General features: G+C 43.7%; 1 protein-coding gene across 2 annotated transcripts in view; it reads right to left on the bottom strand.

Annotated features, from left to right (window-relative positions):
- si:dkey-246g23.2 (solute carrier family 66 member 2) overlaps positions 1-21,382 on the bottom strand; it is a 51,762-nt gene extending 30,380 nt beyond the window's left edge. Inside the window, exons 1-3 of one of the 2 annotated variants that reach the window (XM_055648925.1) lie at positions 21,241-21,379; positions 20,551-20,957; positions 12,150-12,283 (exon numbers count right to left, since the gene is read on the bottom strand). In XM_055648925.1, coding sequence (XP_055504900.1) covers positions 12,150-12,283; positions 20,551-20,768 — 352 coding nt within the window. In that variant the 5' untranslated portion in view covers positions 20,769-20,957; positions 21,241-21,379. Of the gene's footprint in view, positions 1-12,149; positions 12,284-20,550; positions 20,958-21,240 lie in introns of both variants that reach the window. The other variant, XM_055648924.1, reaches the window with a different exon arrangement.
- Positions 21,383-22,131: the final 749 nt, after the last annotated feature.

Consider the following 22,131-nt stretch of genomic DNA (forward strand, 5'->3'; position numbering starts at 1 on the left):
GAGGATGGTGCTGGGCTCCTTGATGTTTGCCATCTCTATCAACAATTTGGATCAGAACGTAATTGGCAAGATTGGCAAATTTGTAGATGACACTAAAGTGTGTGGTATTGCAGATGGTGAAGGTCGTCGGAAATTGCAGCAGGATCTTGATCAGTTAGGTAGATGTGCTGAAGAATGGTTGATGGAATTTAATACAGATAAATATGAGGTTTGTATTTTGGGAGAACTACATGGGCAGAACCTACACAGTGAACCTGGGGTTTGGGGAGTGTTGTATAGAGGAGGCACTTAGCCGTACAGGTACATAGTTCATTGAAATTGGCATCACAAGTAGATCGGATGGTCAAAAAGGCAAAGATGGAAAGGGTACAGAAAATTTAAACGAGGATGATGCCAGGACTCTAGGATCTGAGCTATAGAGAGAGGTTGAGCAGGTTAGGATTCTATTCCTTAGGAGCGCAGCAGGATGAGGGGTGATCTTACTGAGGTGTATAAATTCATGAGAGGAATAGATCGGGTATACACATTATACAGGGTACAATTCTTGTCCAGAGTTGGGGAAACGAGAACCAGAGGACATAGGTTTAAGGTGTGGATGGGGAGGGGGGGGGAGATTTAATAGGAATCTGAGGATGAACTTTTTTACACAAAGGGTGGTGGGTGTATGGAACGAACTGCCGGAGGAAGTGGTTGAGGCTGGTACTATCACTATCGTTTAAGAAACATTTAGACAGGTACATGGATAAGACAGGTACACAAGTGGGACTAGCTCAGCTAGGGAATTTATGGACATGTTGGGCTGAAGGTCCGATTTCTGTGCTATGCTACATAATTCTATGACTCGCCAACTCTAAGGTGACATTAGGAATCAAAGATAACACTGCCTGTGTGCTAACATGGTAGAATCAGGTGGCACAAATCGATGATAGACTCCTTTGTGGAACAAAGATATTGGAGGTATTCCCGCTTGGTAAAGGTATTTGAGGGAAACTGCTTTCAAAATGTTAAATGAGGGTGTGATTTGCCAAACAGCATCCTCCTCTTTGTTCTTTTTGCCACTTGCTCCTATTTTCTCATTGTCTTCCTTACATGACTTTCACCCTTGGAGAAAGCAAATGATCCCTGTGCAGCATACTGTAACACGAGCACAATCTTATTCTCTGCATACCAAACTGAATTTTTCAGAGTATTAAAAAAAAATAAAGGCCAGCAGTCTGATGTAACAAACAATTCTCCAGTTCAGTAGCTATGTCTGATCTTCTTAAATTGATGGGGATGTCCTTCAGCTAGCTGGGGACACATGTAGGACATACAGAAATTATCCTGTAGATCAATGAATATAATTGATTGTGACTGCAGCATACATACTTTTTTTTTTAACTTCAAATGGATTAATATTGACTAATCATTCCAATAAAAACGTCCTTTGAGCTACAATGCTATTTAAGTCATCTGTCCTGCTAGGTTCTTACCCAATCCTCCACAATGGTGTAGGATACAATGAAGCAACGTCAAGGTCAACTTTCCGGTTCATTTGGATTGAACTGGCTCAGTGTGTTGTTGGGAAAATACAGGTCCACCACTGATTTTCCAGTAACTGCTGGTCCGACACCTCCTTTAATCTGAACAAAATTACAAGAGAGTATTTGAAAATCCCTCTCGGAAGTCCCCCCAAAATGAGGCACCTAGACTAGATGAGGAGGCCGATCTCGACCTCATCGAGATTTCCGCGACTGATTGGCAAAATTAAGGTTACATTTTCTCCCTATGGCTGGGGCTCTGGAACTCTGTCCCGGCCGGAGCCAACGGATCAGCTCCCATTGCCGACTTCCAAGGCTTTCATTGTGGGCCATTATCTCCATGCTCCAACAGCCTAGACATATAATTCTGATACTATTCGACTCCTCTTGGAGGCCATGACCTCTGTTGTTCCAGAGTAACAGGTAATCCAGCAAGGCTTTGGAACCAAGGGTGACGGAAAATCAGTATGGGTAGGCCCGTACTGTCATGGTGCAATTGGATAGTCTTGCATTGGTAACTCTTTGTGAAATTTATTTCAAATTTTTATACGAGATCCATTCACGAATCTTGGAATAATTAATAACAAATATCATGCAGGATGTTTTGTCACCTATCCCTACTGATTGTCAGTAAGTGGAGGATTCAGTTGCAGGGGTGCCGAGTCCAAGGTCAAGGAATTTGGAGACGAGTTTGGCAGGAATCATGGTGTTGAGGACGGAGCAATGGACAATGCATCTGAAAGCCTTTCCTTCCTCTTTGAATTTTGGTCGTTTAAAATTGCCATTTAGTTTTTGCCACATCCTTTTGACATGTTTTGTCTCTTAAACCACTTTAATGCTGTCTGGTTGTGAGACAATGTTACAACTGTTTGTTCCAAATGTCAGTTTTCTGCTCAGCTATCTCTGCTTGACTGCCTCCAGTTACAACAAAGAAGTGCTTCCATGTACATAATGCTTTTAAACTAGCAAAATATTCCACATGCTTCCCAGGAACATTATCAGACAGGGCGCTTGAGGAGATTTTAATGCAGTTGATATAAAGTTCAGTCTATGAGGTGGGTTGTTGGAGGAAATAAAAGTGAGCAGCGAACTTTAATGAGGGAATTCTATTGTTAAGGACCTTGGCCACTACTGTCCCATTTGTGGAGTGATTAAAATCAGAGACACGAGAGGCTGGATTTTAGATAAGTGCAGATACCTTGAAGAGTATTAAAGCTGGATACAATTAAGGGAGAGGAAACCTCGTGGATGGATTTGAAAATAAGATGCTGAGGTACTATAGATCTGCAAGCACCACTGTCACAGAGAGGATGGTATAGTGACACAGCAGTAAAGTTGCTGCCTCACAGCTCCAGGGACTCGGGTTCAATCCTGACCTCGGGTACTGTCTGTGGGGAGTTTGCACGCAGTCCCTGTGACCGCGTGGGTATTTTCCTCCCACATCCCAAAGACGTGCGGGTTTATAGGTTAATTGGCTTTTCTAAATTGCCCGTACTGTGTAGGATGTGAAATTAGCATAACATAGAACTAGCGTACGGGTAATTGTTGGGCGGCACGCATCCAGTGGGCCGAAGGGCCTATTTCCATGCTGTATCTCCAAACTAAACTAACCTCTACCATATTTGCCTCTGGCAGACCAATGGTTAATACCAGCTGACTAGTCAGGTAGCACTCTCTATTTCACTTCCCATGAACAAACCATCCATTTCTGTTGACAAGTCCATCGGGGTTTTCACTCATGGTGTGCGCTGTTTAACTGAGAAAATAATTCTGAACTTACTGTGATTAACTTAATGGGAGATCCACTGCTCATAGCAGCAAAAACCTATCTTGGCAGCATTAGTCCATTAAGAGTCTTCCTGCCTCTGGAGATACTTAAGCAACTCCGTTTCATAATCTACTTTCTACTTGCCATGCTGGTCAGTGTGTCGTCCAACAGGGACAGCCAGACCTACCACATTCCAATCTCTCACACCCACTGTGCTCAGGCATTCTTTCTCTGGTGTCTAGTCTCATAACAGGAACTTCCTTCAGATATTCATTCCAATCCACAATCCATGAGTTCAAACACTGATGAACTTTCTAAACAGAAATGGATGGTTGGCTCATGGGAAGTTAAATAGAGAGTGTTGCCTGACTAGTCAGGTGGTATTAACTATTAGTATAGCCAAAGGCAAATATAGTATAGTTTAGTTGGAATCAGGGACATGGGAGGCTGTGAATCAGCTGACTAGCAGACAGCCTATGTGCATGAAGCGGAAACATTGGTTGACAATTCTGAAAGACATCATTTCAACAGCTGTGATGAAAAATCTCATTCTACTTGTCTTAACTCATTAACTTAGACTGTATGGTTTGAAGAAGGGTTCCGATCTGAAACATTGCCTATCCATGTCCTTCAGAGATGTTGCCTGTACCACTGATTACCTTCAGCACTTTGTGTTTTATGCAAAATGTCAGCATCTGCAGTTCCTTATGTCTAGATTGCATGGTCCTTCAATTTGGCACAAAATTGTTGAATGGTTCCAGATTGAATGTTTTCTTCCAATATACAGTACTTTACTCTACATTAAAGTCATCTCTCATTGCTGTCTCCCTCTCTCTCTCTCTCTCTCCCTCTCTCTCTCCCTCTCTCTCTCTTTACCTATGTTCCACAATTATTTCTGCAGTATTAGAGCTGGCCCTTCTGTTATCACTGTTCTTTGACTGTCTGGTATCATCAGTAAATCTGACCACTTCACAATGAGGTTTTGATACAGACGTTAAAGTAACAATAGCTGATTATGCACCCATGGACACACGTCAAAACTCTCCATGCATGTGTTCATAAAGCTTATGAGCATATCAAAGGTAGAAATTATCATTGATTTAACACTGCAGTTCAAAATTGAACATCATAATTCATGAGGCAACTTGCTGATGAAAAAGGAAGCCTGAATGTGGAAACAAGGAACTGTAGATGCTGATTTACCAAGGAAAGACACAAAATGCTGGAGTAACGGGTCAAGAAGCATCTCTTGAGAATATGGATTGGTGACGTTTTGGGTTGGGACCTTTCTTCTGACCTTTCAAAAAGGAGGGCTGCTTGTTTTCGAATAAAGAAAAAAAACGTACAAAAATCTAAACATGTTTATGATTAAGAAAGATGATATCTTTAACATGAAAGCCAGATAAGCCAGTGCACTATGTTCTCTAACCTTGAATACAATATTTGCATTCCGGTGATGACTGATTGAAAATTAAGATGATTGATGATATTTACATTATATTTTTGAACCTCTTGGACAATGAAATTACAATGGCATCGTTGGAACTGAATTAATTAGGGTGACACTAATACATTTTAATTATTTTGTTTTCAGAGTCACAAACGTTATTGACCTCACGCTGCCTTTGTTAACATTCGTACTGAAGTATATCCCTCTACTGAGGTACTGAAGCCAAACTATATTCAAACCAATTACATTCATAAGCAAAATTCACTCAGGTTTTCTCTGCCAGTGATACACAAGAATTAAATTTTCTTTTGTAGTCATATTAAAATAAAACTTACATTTTACCTCTATGAGGTTTACATTCTATCTCTATATGAGATGTTCATATTAAACACAGATTAATCTGCTTCTATATAGACCCTTCCATCATCTGCTTTGATCTGCCATTTTCACACTTTACCCTTCCATGTCTCTAGACTCTCTCTCCGGACACAGTCTGAAGAAGGGTCTCGACCCGAAACGTCACTCGTTCCTTCTCTCCAGAGATGCTGACTGTCCCACTAAGTTACTCCAGCATTTTGGTGTCTATCTTCGACATATTCTCCCAGGTGGATACGGGGTATTTCTCTCCCCATTCACACCCCAACACCGTGCAGTTAGTGCGTGGGTTGATGGGTGCAGAGCTGGGAGCTCAGAGTGGACTCACTCGCTTAGTTGGTGAGGAGGGCTGGCGTCCGCTCTTCCATCCATCGCCTGCTGGCTTTCCCATCACAGCTGTTTCTGCCCCACACCTGCACACTGCTTTTGTTCATTTCTGACGTACAAACTTGGAAACAAAGCCGTCAGAAACCTGGGGACTTCCTGCACCTCATTCAACTCCCCAAGTACTAGAATTATTTTACTTTCTTGTGTTTAATCAAAGTAGATATGAGCAGATAGAATAGAAAATGTCTTCCTTATTCACAAGTTGTAGAAAGATCATGTGATCAATCGAGAAGCCCTGCCTTGGGCATGTGCAGCCAACAGTTTGAAGTGCAAAAATGAACAAAAGGTAAGCAGGGGCGGAACAGTGCCCCATCGCTAGACTTGCTGCCTTACAGTGCCAGAGACGTGGATTCGATCCTGACTTGGGGTGCTGTTTGTACCAAATTTGTACGTTCTCCATGTGTCCACATGGGTTTTCTCTGGGTGCTCCGGTTTCATCCCACTCCAAAGACAAACAGGTTTGTAGGTTAATTGTCATGTAAAACTGTAAATTGTCCTTAGAGTGTAAGATAGTGTGCACAGGATGATAGCTGGCCAGCGCAGACTCGGTGGGCCCAAAGGCCTGTTTCCACACATGTACCTCTAAAGTCTAAGTCTAAACATATATTTATATTAACTGCTTTTTTGAGGTTGTATGTAATACTGGTCAATGTTGTCCATTCTTATTTGCATTCAGTGACCTGAGTGGCTGTCAGGGATACTTGAATGGAAGTGATGTGTTACCTTATTCAGAGCACAATAGTGAACTTTTTTCCTTCAATAAACCAACGACAGCTTTTCTGGCAACATCCTCAGGGACCATTTCTATGGGGTACAATCCCACATATGCTCCAACATTAAACTCAGGAATCCCACATGTAGAAGCTACAGATGTTTACTGGGAAACTCAGACGTACTTAATGCAGTGACCTGCAAGACGATCAAAATGGCACGTCACATAACTGAAAAAAATGCAATAATATTTTTTTGGGGGAAAAAGCGCCGAATCGTAGAATTGCTATGGCTCAGAAGGCCATTCAGATCTAGTCCATGGCAGCTCCTTTTAAAACAACTCAATTAGTCACATTGCTTTATTCTTTCTCCAAAATCATTTTCAATCCAGTGCCTATCAAGGCTCTTGACCATTTTCCAAGCGTCAAGGGAGATTCAGAGCAATGAATATTGAATTAATATATGCATTGAATATGATATGCATTGGAACAATGATATTCTTACTTTCTGCAGCTATGTATAAGCACATTACAAGCAACAACAAAAAAAATTAAATGTAGAACAAATGATCCGTTGTTTTAAGTTAACAGTACAAATCCAAAGTACATAAAGCAACCACAGTGCAATGTCAGTAGTGGATCATTGCTGAGGAAGAGTTGTGATTAGGATTGTGCACGGTGGATCAAGAACCTGATGGTTGATGGGTAGAAGCTTCTAGAACTTGGATGTAAAGGTTTACAGGCTCTTTTACCTTTTTTCAGGCAGTAACAGTGAGAAGAGAGTGAAGGCAAGGTGCAATGGGTCATTAACATTTTAGCTGCCTTCTTAGAGTCATAGTCATAGAGTGATACAGTGTGGAAACAGGCCCTTTGGCCCAACTTGCCCACACTGGCCAACATGTCCTAGCAACTCTAGCCCCACCTGCTAGTGCTTGGTCCATATCCCTCCAAGCCTGTCCTATCCATGTACGTGTCTAACTGTTTCTTAAATTTTGGGATAATCCCAGCCTCAATTACCTCCTCTGGCAGCTTGTTCCATTCACCCTTTATGTGAAAACGTTACCCCTCAGATTCCTATTAAATCTTTTCCCCTTCACCTTGAACCTATGTCCTCTCATCCTCAATTCCTCTTCTCTGGGCAAGAGACTCTGTGCATCTATCCGATCTATTCCTCTCATGATTTTGTATACCTCTATAAGATAACCCCTCATCCTCCTGCACTCCAAATAGTAGAAATCCAGCCTACTCAAGCGCTCTCTATAGTTCACACCCTCTAGTCCTGGCAACATTCTCGTAAATCTTCTCTGAACTCTTTCAAGCTTGACTATCTTCCTGATATCGGTGCCCAGAACTGAACACAATATTCTAAATGCGCTCTAACCAACGTCTTATACAACTGCAACATGACCTCCCAACTTCTATACTCAATACTGATGAAGGCCAATGTGCCAAAAGCCTTTTACCTTCTTGAGGCAACGCTTCCTGTAGATCCTTAAACAGTTGAGAGATCAGTACCTGTGATGGATCAAACAATGTCCACCTCTTTGAGCAGCCAGCCTCCTTCATACCTGAGGATTTGAATTTATAAATCGGGCTGTAATGCACCGTCAATATGCTCTCCAACCTATACTTGTAGTTATTTAATAGGTTAGGTGTTGACATGAGCTTGTTTTTCAATTGCATCAATGTGCAGGGGCCAGATCATCAGGGATGACCCTGAAGCTGTTGACTCTCTCCACCGCCATCCCGCCAATGATGGCGGTTGCGTTGTTCCTTGGCTCTTCCTTTCTGAAGTCAGCAATCAGCTCCTTGGACTTGCTAATGTTGAGAACAAGATTGTTGTTCTGGCACCACTCAATCAGTATATCAATCTCCCTCCCATGGTGACTTTACATAACCAGTTTAGTGCAGCGACAGTGGTTTTGTCATTCAATTAAAGCCCCGATTGAATGTTTCCATCGCCTTACAAAGCCTGATTTACAGATTATCCCACTGTCTGCATAATTTTATATATTTTCCTTTACATCCCCCCCATTTCTCTTTTACCCTTCTCTTTAAACCTGTGTTCCCTGATGCATGAACCATCCATTTACTGGAACTGCTCCTCGTCTGTTCAGTCACTGGAGCCTAACTATGAAACTGGATAACACCATAAACTAGACATTTATTCCCCATGACAACTTTGCATTTCAATCCTTCTCCATTTAACGTGATTCACTCTACTTTCCCCAGCTAGTTAAATCAAAATAGCTGCCCTTATTAACATTCCTAGGTTTCACTAGTGACCCTGTTAGATATAACTTTTAATGAGCATTTATTTGCAGTGGTGCTTTTGGAACAGTTTTGTCAGCATTCAAACACATGCTCTCTATTACAATGGATACTTCATTTCATCTCCACTGCAATGGCTATTTAATCCCTGTCGTGGTACACCAACCCGCTGAAACCTTCATCCATACCTATCTCATCTCCCAATTAGACTAGTCCAAACTAGTCTTGCCTCAACTCTCACCTTCCATTAAACGTGGCGACATTCTATGGTTATCGCTAATTAATAATAAGACCCCCTCCCCCCAATCCCTTCACCCATTTCCTCTACTGGGTCCAGCCTGACAACACCTCATATTAAGAATTATCTTCCCAGTGATCAAATTCTCCCTTTGCATCAAACACCATGTTTCTAACCTCCTCCAACTTGATACACAAATAGGGTTCATGGGATTCACCGCAAAGTTTACTTCTTATTTTTCTCAAGTTCTTAGTTCACTAAGCTCTCTGTGTAGCTTTCACCCTGGCCATTCATGTTTCCGATTTCTTTCAGATCACTCTTAATTACCGTACTTTGAGTCCTAAAGTCTTCTTTCTAAAAAGCCTCTCAACTGTAATGTCCTCAAAAGATGCCCCAAAGTCCCTCACATTGTCTGTCCTCCGTGTTGATCATAGAAACTTGATCAAATTCTATCTGATAATCCTCCTGTAAAGCACTTTGGCACATTTTATAGACATTTTATAGACAGAGTTGATGTGGATCAGCTTTACCCTTTGAGAATAGGGAAGATTCAAACAAGAGGACATGACTTCAGAATTAAGGGACAGAAGTTTAGGGGTAACATGAGGGGGAACTTCTTTACTCAGAGAGTGGTAGCAGTGTGGAATGAGCTTACAGTGGAAGTGGTGGAGGCAGGTTAGTTGGTATCATTTAAAAATAAATTGGGTAAGCATATGGATGAGAAGGGAATGGATGGTTATGGTATGAGTGCAGGCAGGTGGGACTAAGGGAAAAAAGTTGTTCGGCACGGACTTGTAGGGAAAAAAGTTGTTCGGCACGGACTTGTAGGGCCGAGATGGCCTGTTTCCGTGCTGTAATTGTTATATGGTTATATGGTTATTTTATCATGTGATCATCACTGTAAAACTGTAAATTGCTCTAATAATTTCATTTTTTAAAGTCACAAACACTAACTTGTCTCTTTTTTTTAATCCAAATTGTGATCAGCACTCAGGAAATCACCACACAGATGAGCATTACTGGATTACTTTGCAACTAACAAATACTTACTTGTGCTTTGTGAGCAGAATTTATTCTTTAAATGTCGAATCACTTGTGAATCAAGAGAGATTAAGTGTTTATTTGTTATATGCACCAATATGAATCATAACAATTAAATTCTTCCTTTCTGCAGCTTCGCAGGCTTAGTAAACACAACAACACCAAAATTATCTGAAGAAATGTCCAAATCTGAAACATCACCTATCCATGTTCTCCAAGGATGCTGGCTGACCTGCTGAGTTACTCCAGCATTTTGGGGCCAAGTGCTGAGCTCTGGCTGTACCGTATCCTATGCAAAGCCGCGGGCATGGCCGTGCACCTTCTGTGAACACGTTTAAGAAAGAACTGCAGATGCTGGAAAAATCGAAGGTTGACAAAAATGCTGGAGAAACTCACCGGGTGAGACATGCAAGGATTGCACGATGCTGCCTCACCCGCTGAGTTTCTCCAGCATTTTTGTCTACCTTCTGTGAACACGTGATTTGATGACTGCCATCCGGGCGGGGCGGGATGGGAGCGGGATCCATGTGATAGATGCTCACAGACATGCGTCCTGGCCCCTATGCAGAACAAGGTTGCCGACTCCAGCTCTAAATAAACCAGACCTTGAAAATGCAAAAAACGAAGTACGTATTTATAGTTTGAATCCCGTCACAATTGCTTGGGGATTTAAATGTAGATAATTGAAATTTTAAAAAAAGTGAAACTACCAGGTTGTTATTAAAATCCCATCTAGTTCACTAATGTCCTTTAAGGAAGGAAATCAGTCCCGCCCTGGTTTGTCCACTCTACAACTTAATGAATGTGCTTGACTCATTACTGTTAAATGTTGACATTACCACTGATGCTCACTTCCTCTGAATGAATTTTTTTTTTTTAAAGATCCAGTCACATTCGACATCCCATTCTCTGGATGAAAAAAGTTCTCCTTTAATCCTTCCATTAATGACGTTGGATCTACACCCCTTAGTTTTTGATCTCTTAACTAAAGAAAACAGATCCTTATCCTCACACTGCCTCAGGAGTTTAAAATTATGTAATGATTAAATTTCCCCTAAATTTAAAAAAGGGGTAACCCTAGCCTATGCAACCTTTCATTCAGATGAAGTGCCAATATCATTAACAAAACAAAATATCTTTATTTTGTTGTAAGGCATCCCCAGCAGCTTCAATCATGTTTTTCTATGGTTTTAAATAATATTCTTGTTGACTGAATATCACAAGCTAACAAACTCCATGTTCCATTTCATGCATGTGCATCAAGTGGCTTGAGACAGTGCAGGGCCTCGATGATGGAGTGGGCCGCTGGAGGCCCTGCAGCAGCCTGGGGCTCGGCTGTGTCCCAACCGCAGGCCCAGCTTGCCCGGAATGGGAAGGTCACCAAGCCCAGCCCCTGCTCACCCCGTGGACTGGGATTCGGACAGGAGGGAAATGATGGCGGCGGCGGATGCTGGGCAAGTGAGAAGAACGGGGAAGTCTCGCCTTCCGCGCCCTCGAGGTCGGCTGTGGGAGCCCCCCCGGAGTGAAGAGGGCCGGGAGTGGAGAGGGACAGCGGTTCACTGGATGACTGAATGGAAGCAATGCCTGCAACAAGCATTTGTTGCAGCTGGAATTGTAAAATGATGCCCCTTGCATATGGATTCAGTGGGCTGTTCTGTACATTCTGTACTGACTGGGCAATTGTGCTTATCTACAGGGATAGTCTTGCTGAGCTATATGCAAAAAATATATTCCACTGTACCCGGTACATGTGAAAATAAAGAAAATAAAGAAACCATTGAAGTAGAGAGTAGAGCTCCTGCCGTACAGTGCCAGAGACCCCAGTTCGATCCTGACTATGGGTGCTGTCTGTACTGAGTTTATACATTCTCCCTATGACTGCGTGGTTTTCTCAGAGTGCTCCATTTCCTCCCACACCCCAAAGACATCCAGGTTTGTAGGTTAATTGGTTTTGATAAAATTATAAATTGTCCTTAGTGTGTAGGATAATGCTAGTATACCGGCTGATCGCTGGTCGGCGCGGGCTCGTGGGGCCAAGGTACCTGTTGCTGTGCTGTATCTCTAAAGTCTAAAGTGGCAAAAGCAAGACATTTCCAGACATTGGCAAGGATCTGGAAATTCAACATTGCATTGTGAATCTCAGATTCAAGCTTAAATTCTGGTACACATCTCCTGACTGAATAGCGTGCAATCTCGAACAGGGAGAGGTTTCAATATTCTTCAGCACTCGTTCACAACTGAAACAGATTATTAAATAAGAAGCTGATTTTATGCTTGTTTCCAACTAGTTCATGGAAATGTGTTACAGTTTCTACCCACTGGAGACTAAAATGACAGCCATTTATTAGGTAACTGTGAGAGATGTCATTATAAATGTGAGAGTACAGACCTGTGAAAAGATGTCTGCTGGTAGTCAAAGTGGAGGACTGCTGTAGGTCACAGCATAAATGTAGCAAGGCCAGCATGGTGAATATCAAGACAATGCTTTGCCATACGAGGGTCACTTCAAAATGTCTTCCAAACCTGTCATGAAAAAATTAGGAATATGATAAGTAATTTCCATTATAAAGAAAAAATGGTGTTTTGGAAAATATTAAAATAATGTAACAAAATATTCTGCTTTTTCTTCACAGTACAATAAATTGCTTCTGTTAAGTAACCTCCAAGAACATACTGTGAAAAAATTGTAAAATGATTTCTGGCTTTATATGTAGAGTGGATACGTGTTGAATTCTTCAAATACTCTATATATTTAGAGAAATTATTCAGTAGATTAATTGTAGTTTGAGTATGATCAGATACCACTGTCCTTATTTTGTTGTGCCTGCAATTAAAGTTATTAATAAGACATATATCGACAGTTCTCCCATTGTAAGTTTGAGTTGAGTGGCTACAGCACCAACCTCAGACTGTGATAATCCATTTATGTTACTTGGCCGTACCTTACCCGGGGAGAGTTCTGCATATGCAGAGAGATCCATACCTGAAGTTGAATTTTAACATGTTTGGAAGCCATAGGTGGCAATAGCCAACCATCTACGTATTTCAATTAACTGAGGATAGATTTAAAAGGTTAGAGAGTCATATGGCACACGACTTTTGGTTCACTGAATGTGTAGGAAGGAAGTGCAGATGCTGGTTTATGCTGAAGACAGTCACAACATGCTGGAGTAGCTCAACGGGTCAGGCAGCATTCATCTCTGGAGAAATTGAATAATTATAGTTCGGGCCAGGGTCCTGCGTCAGACTGAAAGATAGGAGGGGGGGGGGGAGAGAAAAGGCCAGAACAAATCTCAGGAATGGTGGAGTCCATAATGGTCCATTGTTGGCTGGTGAAGATATGCTAGCGAGAGAGATGCAAAGGTTGAAACTGGTAGGATGACTATGGTGGGAAAGAGAGAGGGGGCGGGGGGGTTGGGGGAATGCAAGAGTTACTTAAAATTAGAGAAATCAACGTCCATATCGCTTGGTTTGCTTGGGCAGCTTACAACCCAGCTGAGTTACTCCAGGCCTTTTGGTCCACTGAGTCCACACCGACCAACGATGAACTGTTCGCACTAAATCTATGTTATCCTGCCTTCTCGTCTACTCCCTACCCACCAGGGGAAATTTACAGAGTCCAATTAACCTACAAACCCATACTTCTCTGGAGTATGGAAGAAACTGAAGCACCCTGAGGAAACTCACATAGTCAGGGAGAGAACATGCAAACTACACACAGACAGCACCCAAGGTTAGGATTGAACCTGGGTCTCACGCGCTGTAAGGCAGCAACTCTACCGGCTAAAACTCCCTGCCGCCCATGGATATGTGCAAGTATGTGAATGTGTGATCATGTATATGTTTGCTAAGTCTGTGCAACAGAACCCCACATCCAATTGCCTTGGACCTCTTTACCATTGGACCGAGACCTTATTCTGACAACCTCCTGAGGTAATGCAAGCAATGTGACCGATCTCCGCACCACCACGGGCCATTCCGACCTCCGGCACCCACTGCGAGCAACTTGGCCCATCCACTGTTTCCCTCTCCAGAGATGCTGCCTCACCTGCTGTTATTTTCTTTCAGATTTACAACATCTGCAGTAGTTTGGCTTTGAATTGGGATTGGGATTGGGATTGGGCTATGTTCTGGCAAAGGGAATGGAATTGAGATCTGGGCAAGATCAGCCATGATCATATTGAAGTGCTAAGCAGGCTTGAGAGACTAGATGCCCTCTCTCCTGTCCTATTTTCCTGTGTTCTAGTGTTAACGATTAAAAGGGTGTAAACATTGTCCTGAGCTGAAATTATTTTGTGATCTATGATGGAAAGACTCACCATACTACTCCATTTTATTCTACTCTGAGTACTTTGTCACTATGTTGGACCAGATATGTGGCGACACTTTACATGTTTTGTATATTGTATGCAAATACAACAAAATTCAATGTACCCGGGTACATGTGACCATAAAATATCATCAAACTTTTGAATCAAACAATCCATACAACACTCGGGCACTGCATCTGATGAAATATAATAAAAATAACTGTAGATGCTGATTGTCACAATGTCGTGGTGGAGAAGCTTGTGTGGACCTGAGATCCTGAGAGCAATGCCGTCAGGAGCTATGCTCCTGGCAGGTACCATGGCGGTAAGGTCGAGGGGGTGAGAAGTCGAATCTGACAAAATATAAGAGCAATCTTCTGGGCTACCTTACAGCTTATATTTAGTCTCTCAAATTAGGCTTGCAACGGTGGAGGACGATGGCTTGGACCTTAGTGGAGATGTCATAAACTAAATTACCAATGGGAGGAGGCAATAAAGGAAGAGAGAAATAGCCAGTCACATCTTTGTAAACAAATGACCTATGTTTATGAGGGACCAAAGGACAGAGGAAGCAGCGAAAAGAGCTAGGGTGGTCTATTTGGAGATCTGGCCGTTTTTAGTATATCTTGTACCATGTCTTGGATGTGATGCTCCATGACCATGACTGTCTGGAATGTGCTAAGGGACAAAAAAACCCTATTTAAGGCAATGTAATTCTGTTGTTAAGGGAAGAGGACCGAGGACAGTTGAGTGTCTACATTGGTCACTTAGCTGGAATTCTCGCTCCCTTCCATCGGCCGATGTTAAGTAAAGTTTTGAACTGGTCTACCAAACAGTTTGTGTGGTGTCTGTTTATTAAGAAGCGAACCTGGTTTAGTAGTTAAGATAAGTAGCTTTTTCAGTGGAGTGTCACAATGGCTGGGAAGGCGGATGAAGGCTGCAACAGAAAAGGGTCGCCGGTTGTCTTGGACTCCATGCTACTGGATCCTGACCCAGATCTGTCAAGGACCATGGGGTGGCTGTCTGCGTACCAGTCTCCCCACCTTTATTCAAAGTCACGCACAGGCGTCCTCCATATAGGGAATAGCACCCTGGAGACACCCATGGTCAGCAATGACCGAAGGGGACCTAAGAAGAAGATGCTGATTTATACCAAAGAAAGACACAAAATGCTGGAGTAATTCAGGAGGTCAGGCAGCACCTTTGGAGAGTATGGATAAATGATGTTTCGAATCGGGACACTTCTTCAGACTCATTTGATGGATTTGATGAAAATGCATTTGATGATCTTCGGTGGGATCGGTGCAGTAAAGATCATAGTGTCTATCATACTCCAACTACAATTAATTTAAACCAACTACAATTAGTGAATAATTTCTCAAAAAATTATACAGAGCATTTGAAGAAGTTGAGGTATTAAACACCTTTCCACTCTACATACAATGCCCTCCATAATGTTTGGGACAAAGACCCATAATTTATTAATTTGCCTCTGTACTCCGCAATTTGAGATTTATAATAGAAAAAAAATCACATGTGTTAAAGTGCACATTGTCAGTTTTATTAAAGGACATTTTTATACATTTTGGTTTCATCATGTAGAAATTACAGCTGTGTTTATACATAGTCCCCCCCATTTCAGGGCACCATAATGTTTGAGACATATGGCTTCACAGGCGTTGGTAATTGCTCAGGTGCATAATAATTGCCTCTTTAATGCAGGTATAAGAAAGCTCTCAGCACCTAGTCTTTCCATCACCTTTGGAAACGTATTGCTGTTTATCAACATGAGGACCAAAGTTGTGCTAATGAAAGTCAAAGAAGCCATTATGACACTGAGAAACAAGAATAAACATTTGAGACATGTCAAACCTTAGGCTTACCAAAATCAACTGTTTGGAACATCATTCAGAAGAAAGAGAGCACTGGTGAGCTTACTAATTGCAAAGGGACTGGCAGGCCAAGGAAGACCTCCACAGCTGATGACAGAAAAAAAATCTCTCTTTAATAAAGAAAAATCCCCAAACACCTGTCCGACAGATCAGAAACTCTCTTCAGGAGTTAGGTGTGGATTTGTCAATGACCACTGTCCGCAGAAGACTCCATGAACAGAAATACAGAGGCTACACTGCAACATGCAAACCACTGTTTATCTGCAAAAATAGGATGGCTGGGTTACAGTTTCCCAAGAAATACTTAAAAGAGCAACCACAGTTTTGGAAAAAGGTCTTGTGGACAGATGCGACAAAGATTAACTGATATCAGAATGATGGCAAGAGCAAATTAGGGAGGAGAGAAGGAACTGCCTAAAAGGTCCAAAGCATTCCACCTCATCTGTGAAACACGGTAGTGGGGGTGTTATGGCCTGGGCATGTATTGCTGCTGAAGGTACTGGCTCACATTTTTCATTGATGATACAACTGCTGATGGTAGTAGCATAATGAATTCTGAAGTGTATAGACCAGCGTGTCTCAACCGGGGCTCCCCTGGAACGCTAAGGTTCCGCGAGAGGTCGCTAGGGGTTCCACGAGAAATAGTGATAAACTAGACATGGGGTGGGAGACAGCTGTCCCGCGGGCCGAAGGGGTCCAATCCTGCCCATGGGATGATTTCCCCAATGCCGGATTGGGCTGCAGATGTCCCCGTGCCGGGGAGTCCGGTCTCCCCGATCCGCTACTCGTTCGCGTGACCCACCTCCCTAGTCAGTCGCACGCTCTCTATATGGCGTGAGAGGTAGTCGCTGCTCACTGCCAGCATTGTGATGACTCCTTGACTGACACCTGACCCGACCAATCGAACCGCAGATGCCCCTCAGGGGGGTGGGGCCGAACGCGGCGAGAGCCAGACAAACGGGCTGGCCGTCATCCCGCGTGACTGACACCAGGTTGGCCCAATAGAAGGGACCGCTCTCTGGGCAGTCAGCTGTGGCCAATGAGGAGGGAGGGGACGGGCACTGTGTGGGGTTAGTTTGCGCGGAGCGGCAGGGTTCGAATAAGCGAGTTCGGTATTTCAACAGCGCATGCCCAGGTCAAAGATCACTTTGCATAAACATTGCTGGGAAGTAGTGGAGCTGTGTACGTATACCTTTATTTCAGTTTTTTCCAGCTTTGATTCTTCTAGGTAACTAAATACTGCTTTCAAACTATGAAATTTATTGTTCCTTTGTTAAAAGCTAAGATTATTTAGTAATTTTTATTGATTTGGGTCCCATTGTAGGATGGGTGGCCTGGTCCACCAACACAATATTCCACCACTCATCCATAGCACCTAACTGCGCAGGCCCCCAGCACTCCCATCCTCCCTCTTTTTTCCCCTCCCCCAATCCCTCACTCACCTCTCGCCTACACTCAGTCACCCTTCATAACTCATCTCCCCTCCCTTTTCTCTCCCTCAATCCGCCCACTCTCTCTCCTCACCTCCCCAGGATCTTTCCCCTCTCCTCCTCTCCCCAATCCCTCCCTCCCTCACCTTTTCCCTAGCTTCAGTGCCTGGCCCCGGTCTCAGGCGACCTCTGGGCTCACGTACTCAGTGCGGCTTCTGGGCTCACAGACTCAGCGCGACCTCTGGGCTCATGGATTCAGCGCAGCTTCCGTGCTCATGGACTCAGCGCGGCCTCTGGGCTCACGGATTCAGTGCGGCCTCTGGGTTCCCGAACTCAGCGCAGCTTTCGGAGTCACGGACTCAACATGGCTTCCGGGCTCATGGACTCAGCGTGACCTCTGCGCTCCCGGCTTTATTCACCTCGCCCCAGGGACTGGCACCTGGTGCCAGAAGGGGTGTCGCTGTCCCGGTGAATGATAGGAGAGAAGACCAATCTGCTGACAGAAGAGGAGACCGATCTGCGCATGCGCAGTTTTTACGATTTTTAAACCTTAATAACTTTTGTAATATTCCACTGATCGGAACATAACTTGTGGCACTTGCAGCACAGGAGAATGGCGAGTAAGGTGGTGAAAAATCGTAGCGCGATCAGATACCGTTTATGCGCAAATGTAAAAACAACGCAAACCGGAAGAGCACAAGATGAGAGTTTTAGTTTTAGTTTTAGTTTTGCCTCTCTTAGCAGTGCTCTTTAAAAACATACCAATTGCACGCACTGCGTGTTGTAAAAGCAAATCGACCTCCCCCTGCTAGCCGAGCCATTGTGATGTCATCAGTTGAAGCTGGTCATTTTAAATTCAGTCTTTTGATTCTTTTAAACTTCAATCAGTAATAAGTTGAGAAATAAAGCCGAGAATGTTCAGTGAAGGAGTTCTCTGCCCAGAGGGGGGAAATGTTAATCAGAATATGTAAGGTTCGTGCTAAATTTGGTATTTTTAAAACCTTGATCGCATATAACGTCAAATATAGAAATAAATCTTCAGTGAAGCTGATCGCTGCTAGCCGAGCCATCAGTTGAAGCTGGTCGTTTTAAATTCAAAGCCTTTTGATTTTTTTAAAAACTTTTAATCAGTAATGTCGAATAAGTCAAGAAAGAAAGCATAAAATGTTCAGTGAAGGTGAACTCTGCCTCGAAGGGGAAAAATGTCAATCAGAATATGTAAAAATGTAATCGTCGATCGGCGGTTCCCAGCCCGTCGGTGAGCAGGGTTGGGCTGGAGTTGGCACTTCTTATCCGCGCTGGCTGTAGGCCTGGGGCCACTGGTGTCGTCAGTCTGGGGCTATCGGTTGGTCCAGCGGGAGTTGAGCTTCTTCTCTGCGCTGGCTGTGGGCTTGGGCCACTGGTGTCATCGGTCCGGAGCTGTCTGTTGGCCCGGCTGGAGTTGGCTGAAGAATTCCATTGCCTTGAAATTAGCAGAATAGTGAAATTCGACTCAGAAACTATCACCGTTGTGTTCGTAATGGAATACATTAATTTTCCTATAATGTGACCACACGGCACCCCCGTTCCTGAGATTAAATATATTTTTACACATAAATTATGAATAAAGATAAGAATTTATACACAGTTTCTTCAGCCAGCGCTTCATTCGATTTTTCTTTATGGTGAATGACCTTTAACAAATCCCATGATTCCCTCAGTTTTTCGGAATACCGAACTCGCTGATGCTGTGAGGACAAAACAACAACATTGTAGCGGTGCGGGCTGCGCAGTGGATACTTTTCTCTTTACACTGTGTGGAGCAGCATGGCGGAGGAGAGAGCTCAGCCAACCACAAAGCGTCTTTGTTCTAGGCCCTTCCCAGTCTCCCGATTGTCCCAGAAGTCCGCCACAACCCGGAGCCAGCGCTAAAATGATGGCGGAGAAATAGAACTAACGAAACAACAATTTTTTTTGTTAGGTCTACATTTGTGTCTGTTAATGTTCGATTTCAAATGGTTTATTAATGCAAAGGCTGTGGCTCCCAAAACAATCTTAGCCAAAATATGATAGTTTTTCTCTCTCTCATCACAACTTTCTTGAAGTCTACGGCTGTAAGTTAATACCAATCATAAAAGTAATGCTTGCTAGGCAATCTTCTTCATCAGAAACAATATTCGTAAAATGAAACACTTTGTGGTTATTGCAGAGACTGAGACACATGAGAGCTGGTTCAAAAAACAAAGACGACAAAATCTGTGGGAGCACGAGTGCGTGCATTCGCGCGTGCACAACTGATCTGGCCTGCATGAAGTCGCATTTTGCCTCAATCCAGCCCGTGACCTAAAATGAGTTTGAGACCCTTAACTGGACCAAGCGTGGACCTGTTGGGTCCCCCTCCCCTAACACAATATTCTCCCAGTCTTCTTATCGAGTCCACACACAAGATTATAAGTTGTTCAGCCAGAGCTGAACACACTTCTCGGCATCTGCATACAATGGTGTCTGTATTGTGCTTCTTGTGGTGGAAAGATAGGTGAAAACAGGGCCTCGACGTGAACGCTCTTTCCTTGACCCCATTCCCGCAATAGCACTCACCCACACACAACGCTGGATGTTAAAATGGCGATCCTGGCCCGGCAATCCTCCCCCAACTGCGCAGGCACAGCTGACGGGTCCCCGTTGTGATGCCAGAGTACGCCGTTGTGACGCGAGTCAAAATGGCGACCTCAAAATGGTGGCGGGCCCGGCAACCCCCAACTCAGGGGTTCCGAGACATGAAATTATTTTCAAAGTTTCCGCAAGGGTAAAAAGGTTGAGAAACGCTGGTACAGACACACCCTTTCTGCTCCAAGTTCAAACCAATGCCTCAAAATTAATTGGCCGGCGGTTCATTCTACAGCAAAACAATGATCCCAAACATACTGCTAAAGCAACAAAGGAGTTTTTCAAAGCTAAAAAATGGTCAATTCTTGAGTGGCCAAGTCAATCACCCGATCTGAACCCAATTGAGAATGCCAAAATGTTTTGGACTAGCCCTCAAAACAAGCATAAGGGGCCTGTACTCCAAATATGTCCTCACCACTGTTTTGTACAACTGTAACATAATGTCCCAACGTATATACTCGGCACTCTGACTGATTTGGAGAGGAGTGGAGTCTAATTCGGCGGACACTCACCAGAAGAAGAGGCGAAGGATATTAGCGACCAGCAGCACTAGGCACACGTGTGTGGAGAAGCCCTCGGTGTTGCCACTTCTTTGGATCTCGCGGTATTGCGGGATGTAGGGCAGTGCCCCGCCGAACACCATGAAGAAAGTCGCCACCCAGGACAGGAAAAACCAGGCGAGGTCTGACCGCAGCTCCGAGAGGGGTTCTGCATCTGCCATTGCCACCATCGGAACAAACTTGGAGGCTAATCGCAGTCACTGCGAAGTTGCAGGCGTTCAGTGCTCGCTACACACGGGGCAGGGCACCAGCGCTGGGCATCATCAGACAGGGGGCACAGTACTCGCATAAAGTCACGGGTGCTGTCTAAAACTCTTGTCAGCCCGCAGGCTCAGGAAGTTTCAGTGCTGCTTCCTGCTCTGTTGATTAAAATAAAAGGAATTAAATCATAGCTGCAACGTAATTTGCGCAAATGTTTTTCCTTCTGCATTTTATTTCACAACAAATGCATTGGTATTTTAAATGAGATGACTCTCCCCCCCCACCCCCCCCACCCACCTCCAGCCCACCCGAGCGTTGTCTGGTTGCTTAACAGGGAGCTGCGAAGGGTTTATTTTTGTCTTGCAATTAAACGTTGGGAGGGATTGACAAAAAGATGGACTGGTCTGGGAGATGGGCAGCTTGCAGAAGGCTCCACCTTACCTTCAGCCTCGATCGCGACCCCCTTGACAACAGGAGCTGAACAGATACATACTGGCGTGTGTGTACCAAGCTAACCTCAGCCTGTTGGGACGTATCCCGGAAACTATTTCGGCTGCAAACCGTGCAAAGAACGCACTTCCTGCAGAATGGTAATACAATATCGTTGGCAAGCAGAGCTCATCTCCAGGTCAGTCTGCTGTTACTGCCAACCTGTCATGTCTGCATTACATGTCAGCCTCTATTACAGCCCACTATCCCCAGATTCGCGGCAGTCCACCCTTGTGGATAATTCTTCACTCTCTCCTCGCTTTAATTTACCTACCTGTTCTCGGTATGTTTTGAACGAGATGCACAGTAGTCAAGTGATGTTGGACTGACTGGCGTCACTTCGTTTATATTTGCATTCAACATACAAAACAGTAACATCCGATCTGTCCCACCCACTGTATTTGCGTCGATGTTCTCAGCTACCTCGCCCTCCTGTTTAAATCTATAGCGTTAGTTACAGTGCCCTCCATAATGTTTGGGATAAAGACCCATCATTTATTGATTTGCCTCTGTACTCCACAATTTGAGATTTGTAATAGAAAAAAAAATCACATGTGGTTAAAGTGCACATTGGCTTCACAGGCGTTTGCCTCCTTAATGCAGGTAAAACAGCGATCAGCACCCAGTCTTTCCTCCAGTCTTTCCATCACCTTTGGAAACTTTTATTGCTGTTTGTCAACATGAGGAACAAAGTTGTGCCAATGAAAGTCAAAGAACACATTATGAGACTGAGAAACAAGAATAAAACTGTTAGAGACATCAGCCAACCCATAGGCTTACTAAAATCAACTGTTTGCAACATCATTAAGAAGAAAGAGAGCATTGGTGAGTTTACTAATCACA

Source organism: Leucoraja erinacea, chromosome 17, assembly GCF_028641065.1.
Source record: "Leucoraja erinacea ecotype New England chromosome 17, Leri_hhj_1, whole genome shotgun sequence".
NCBI lineage: Eukaryota > Metazoa > Chordata > Chondrichthyes > Rajiformes > Rajidae > Leucoraja > Leucoraja erinaceus.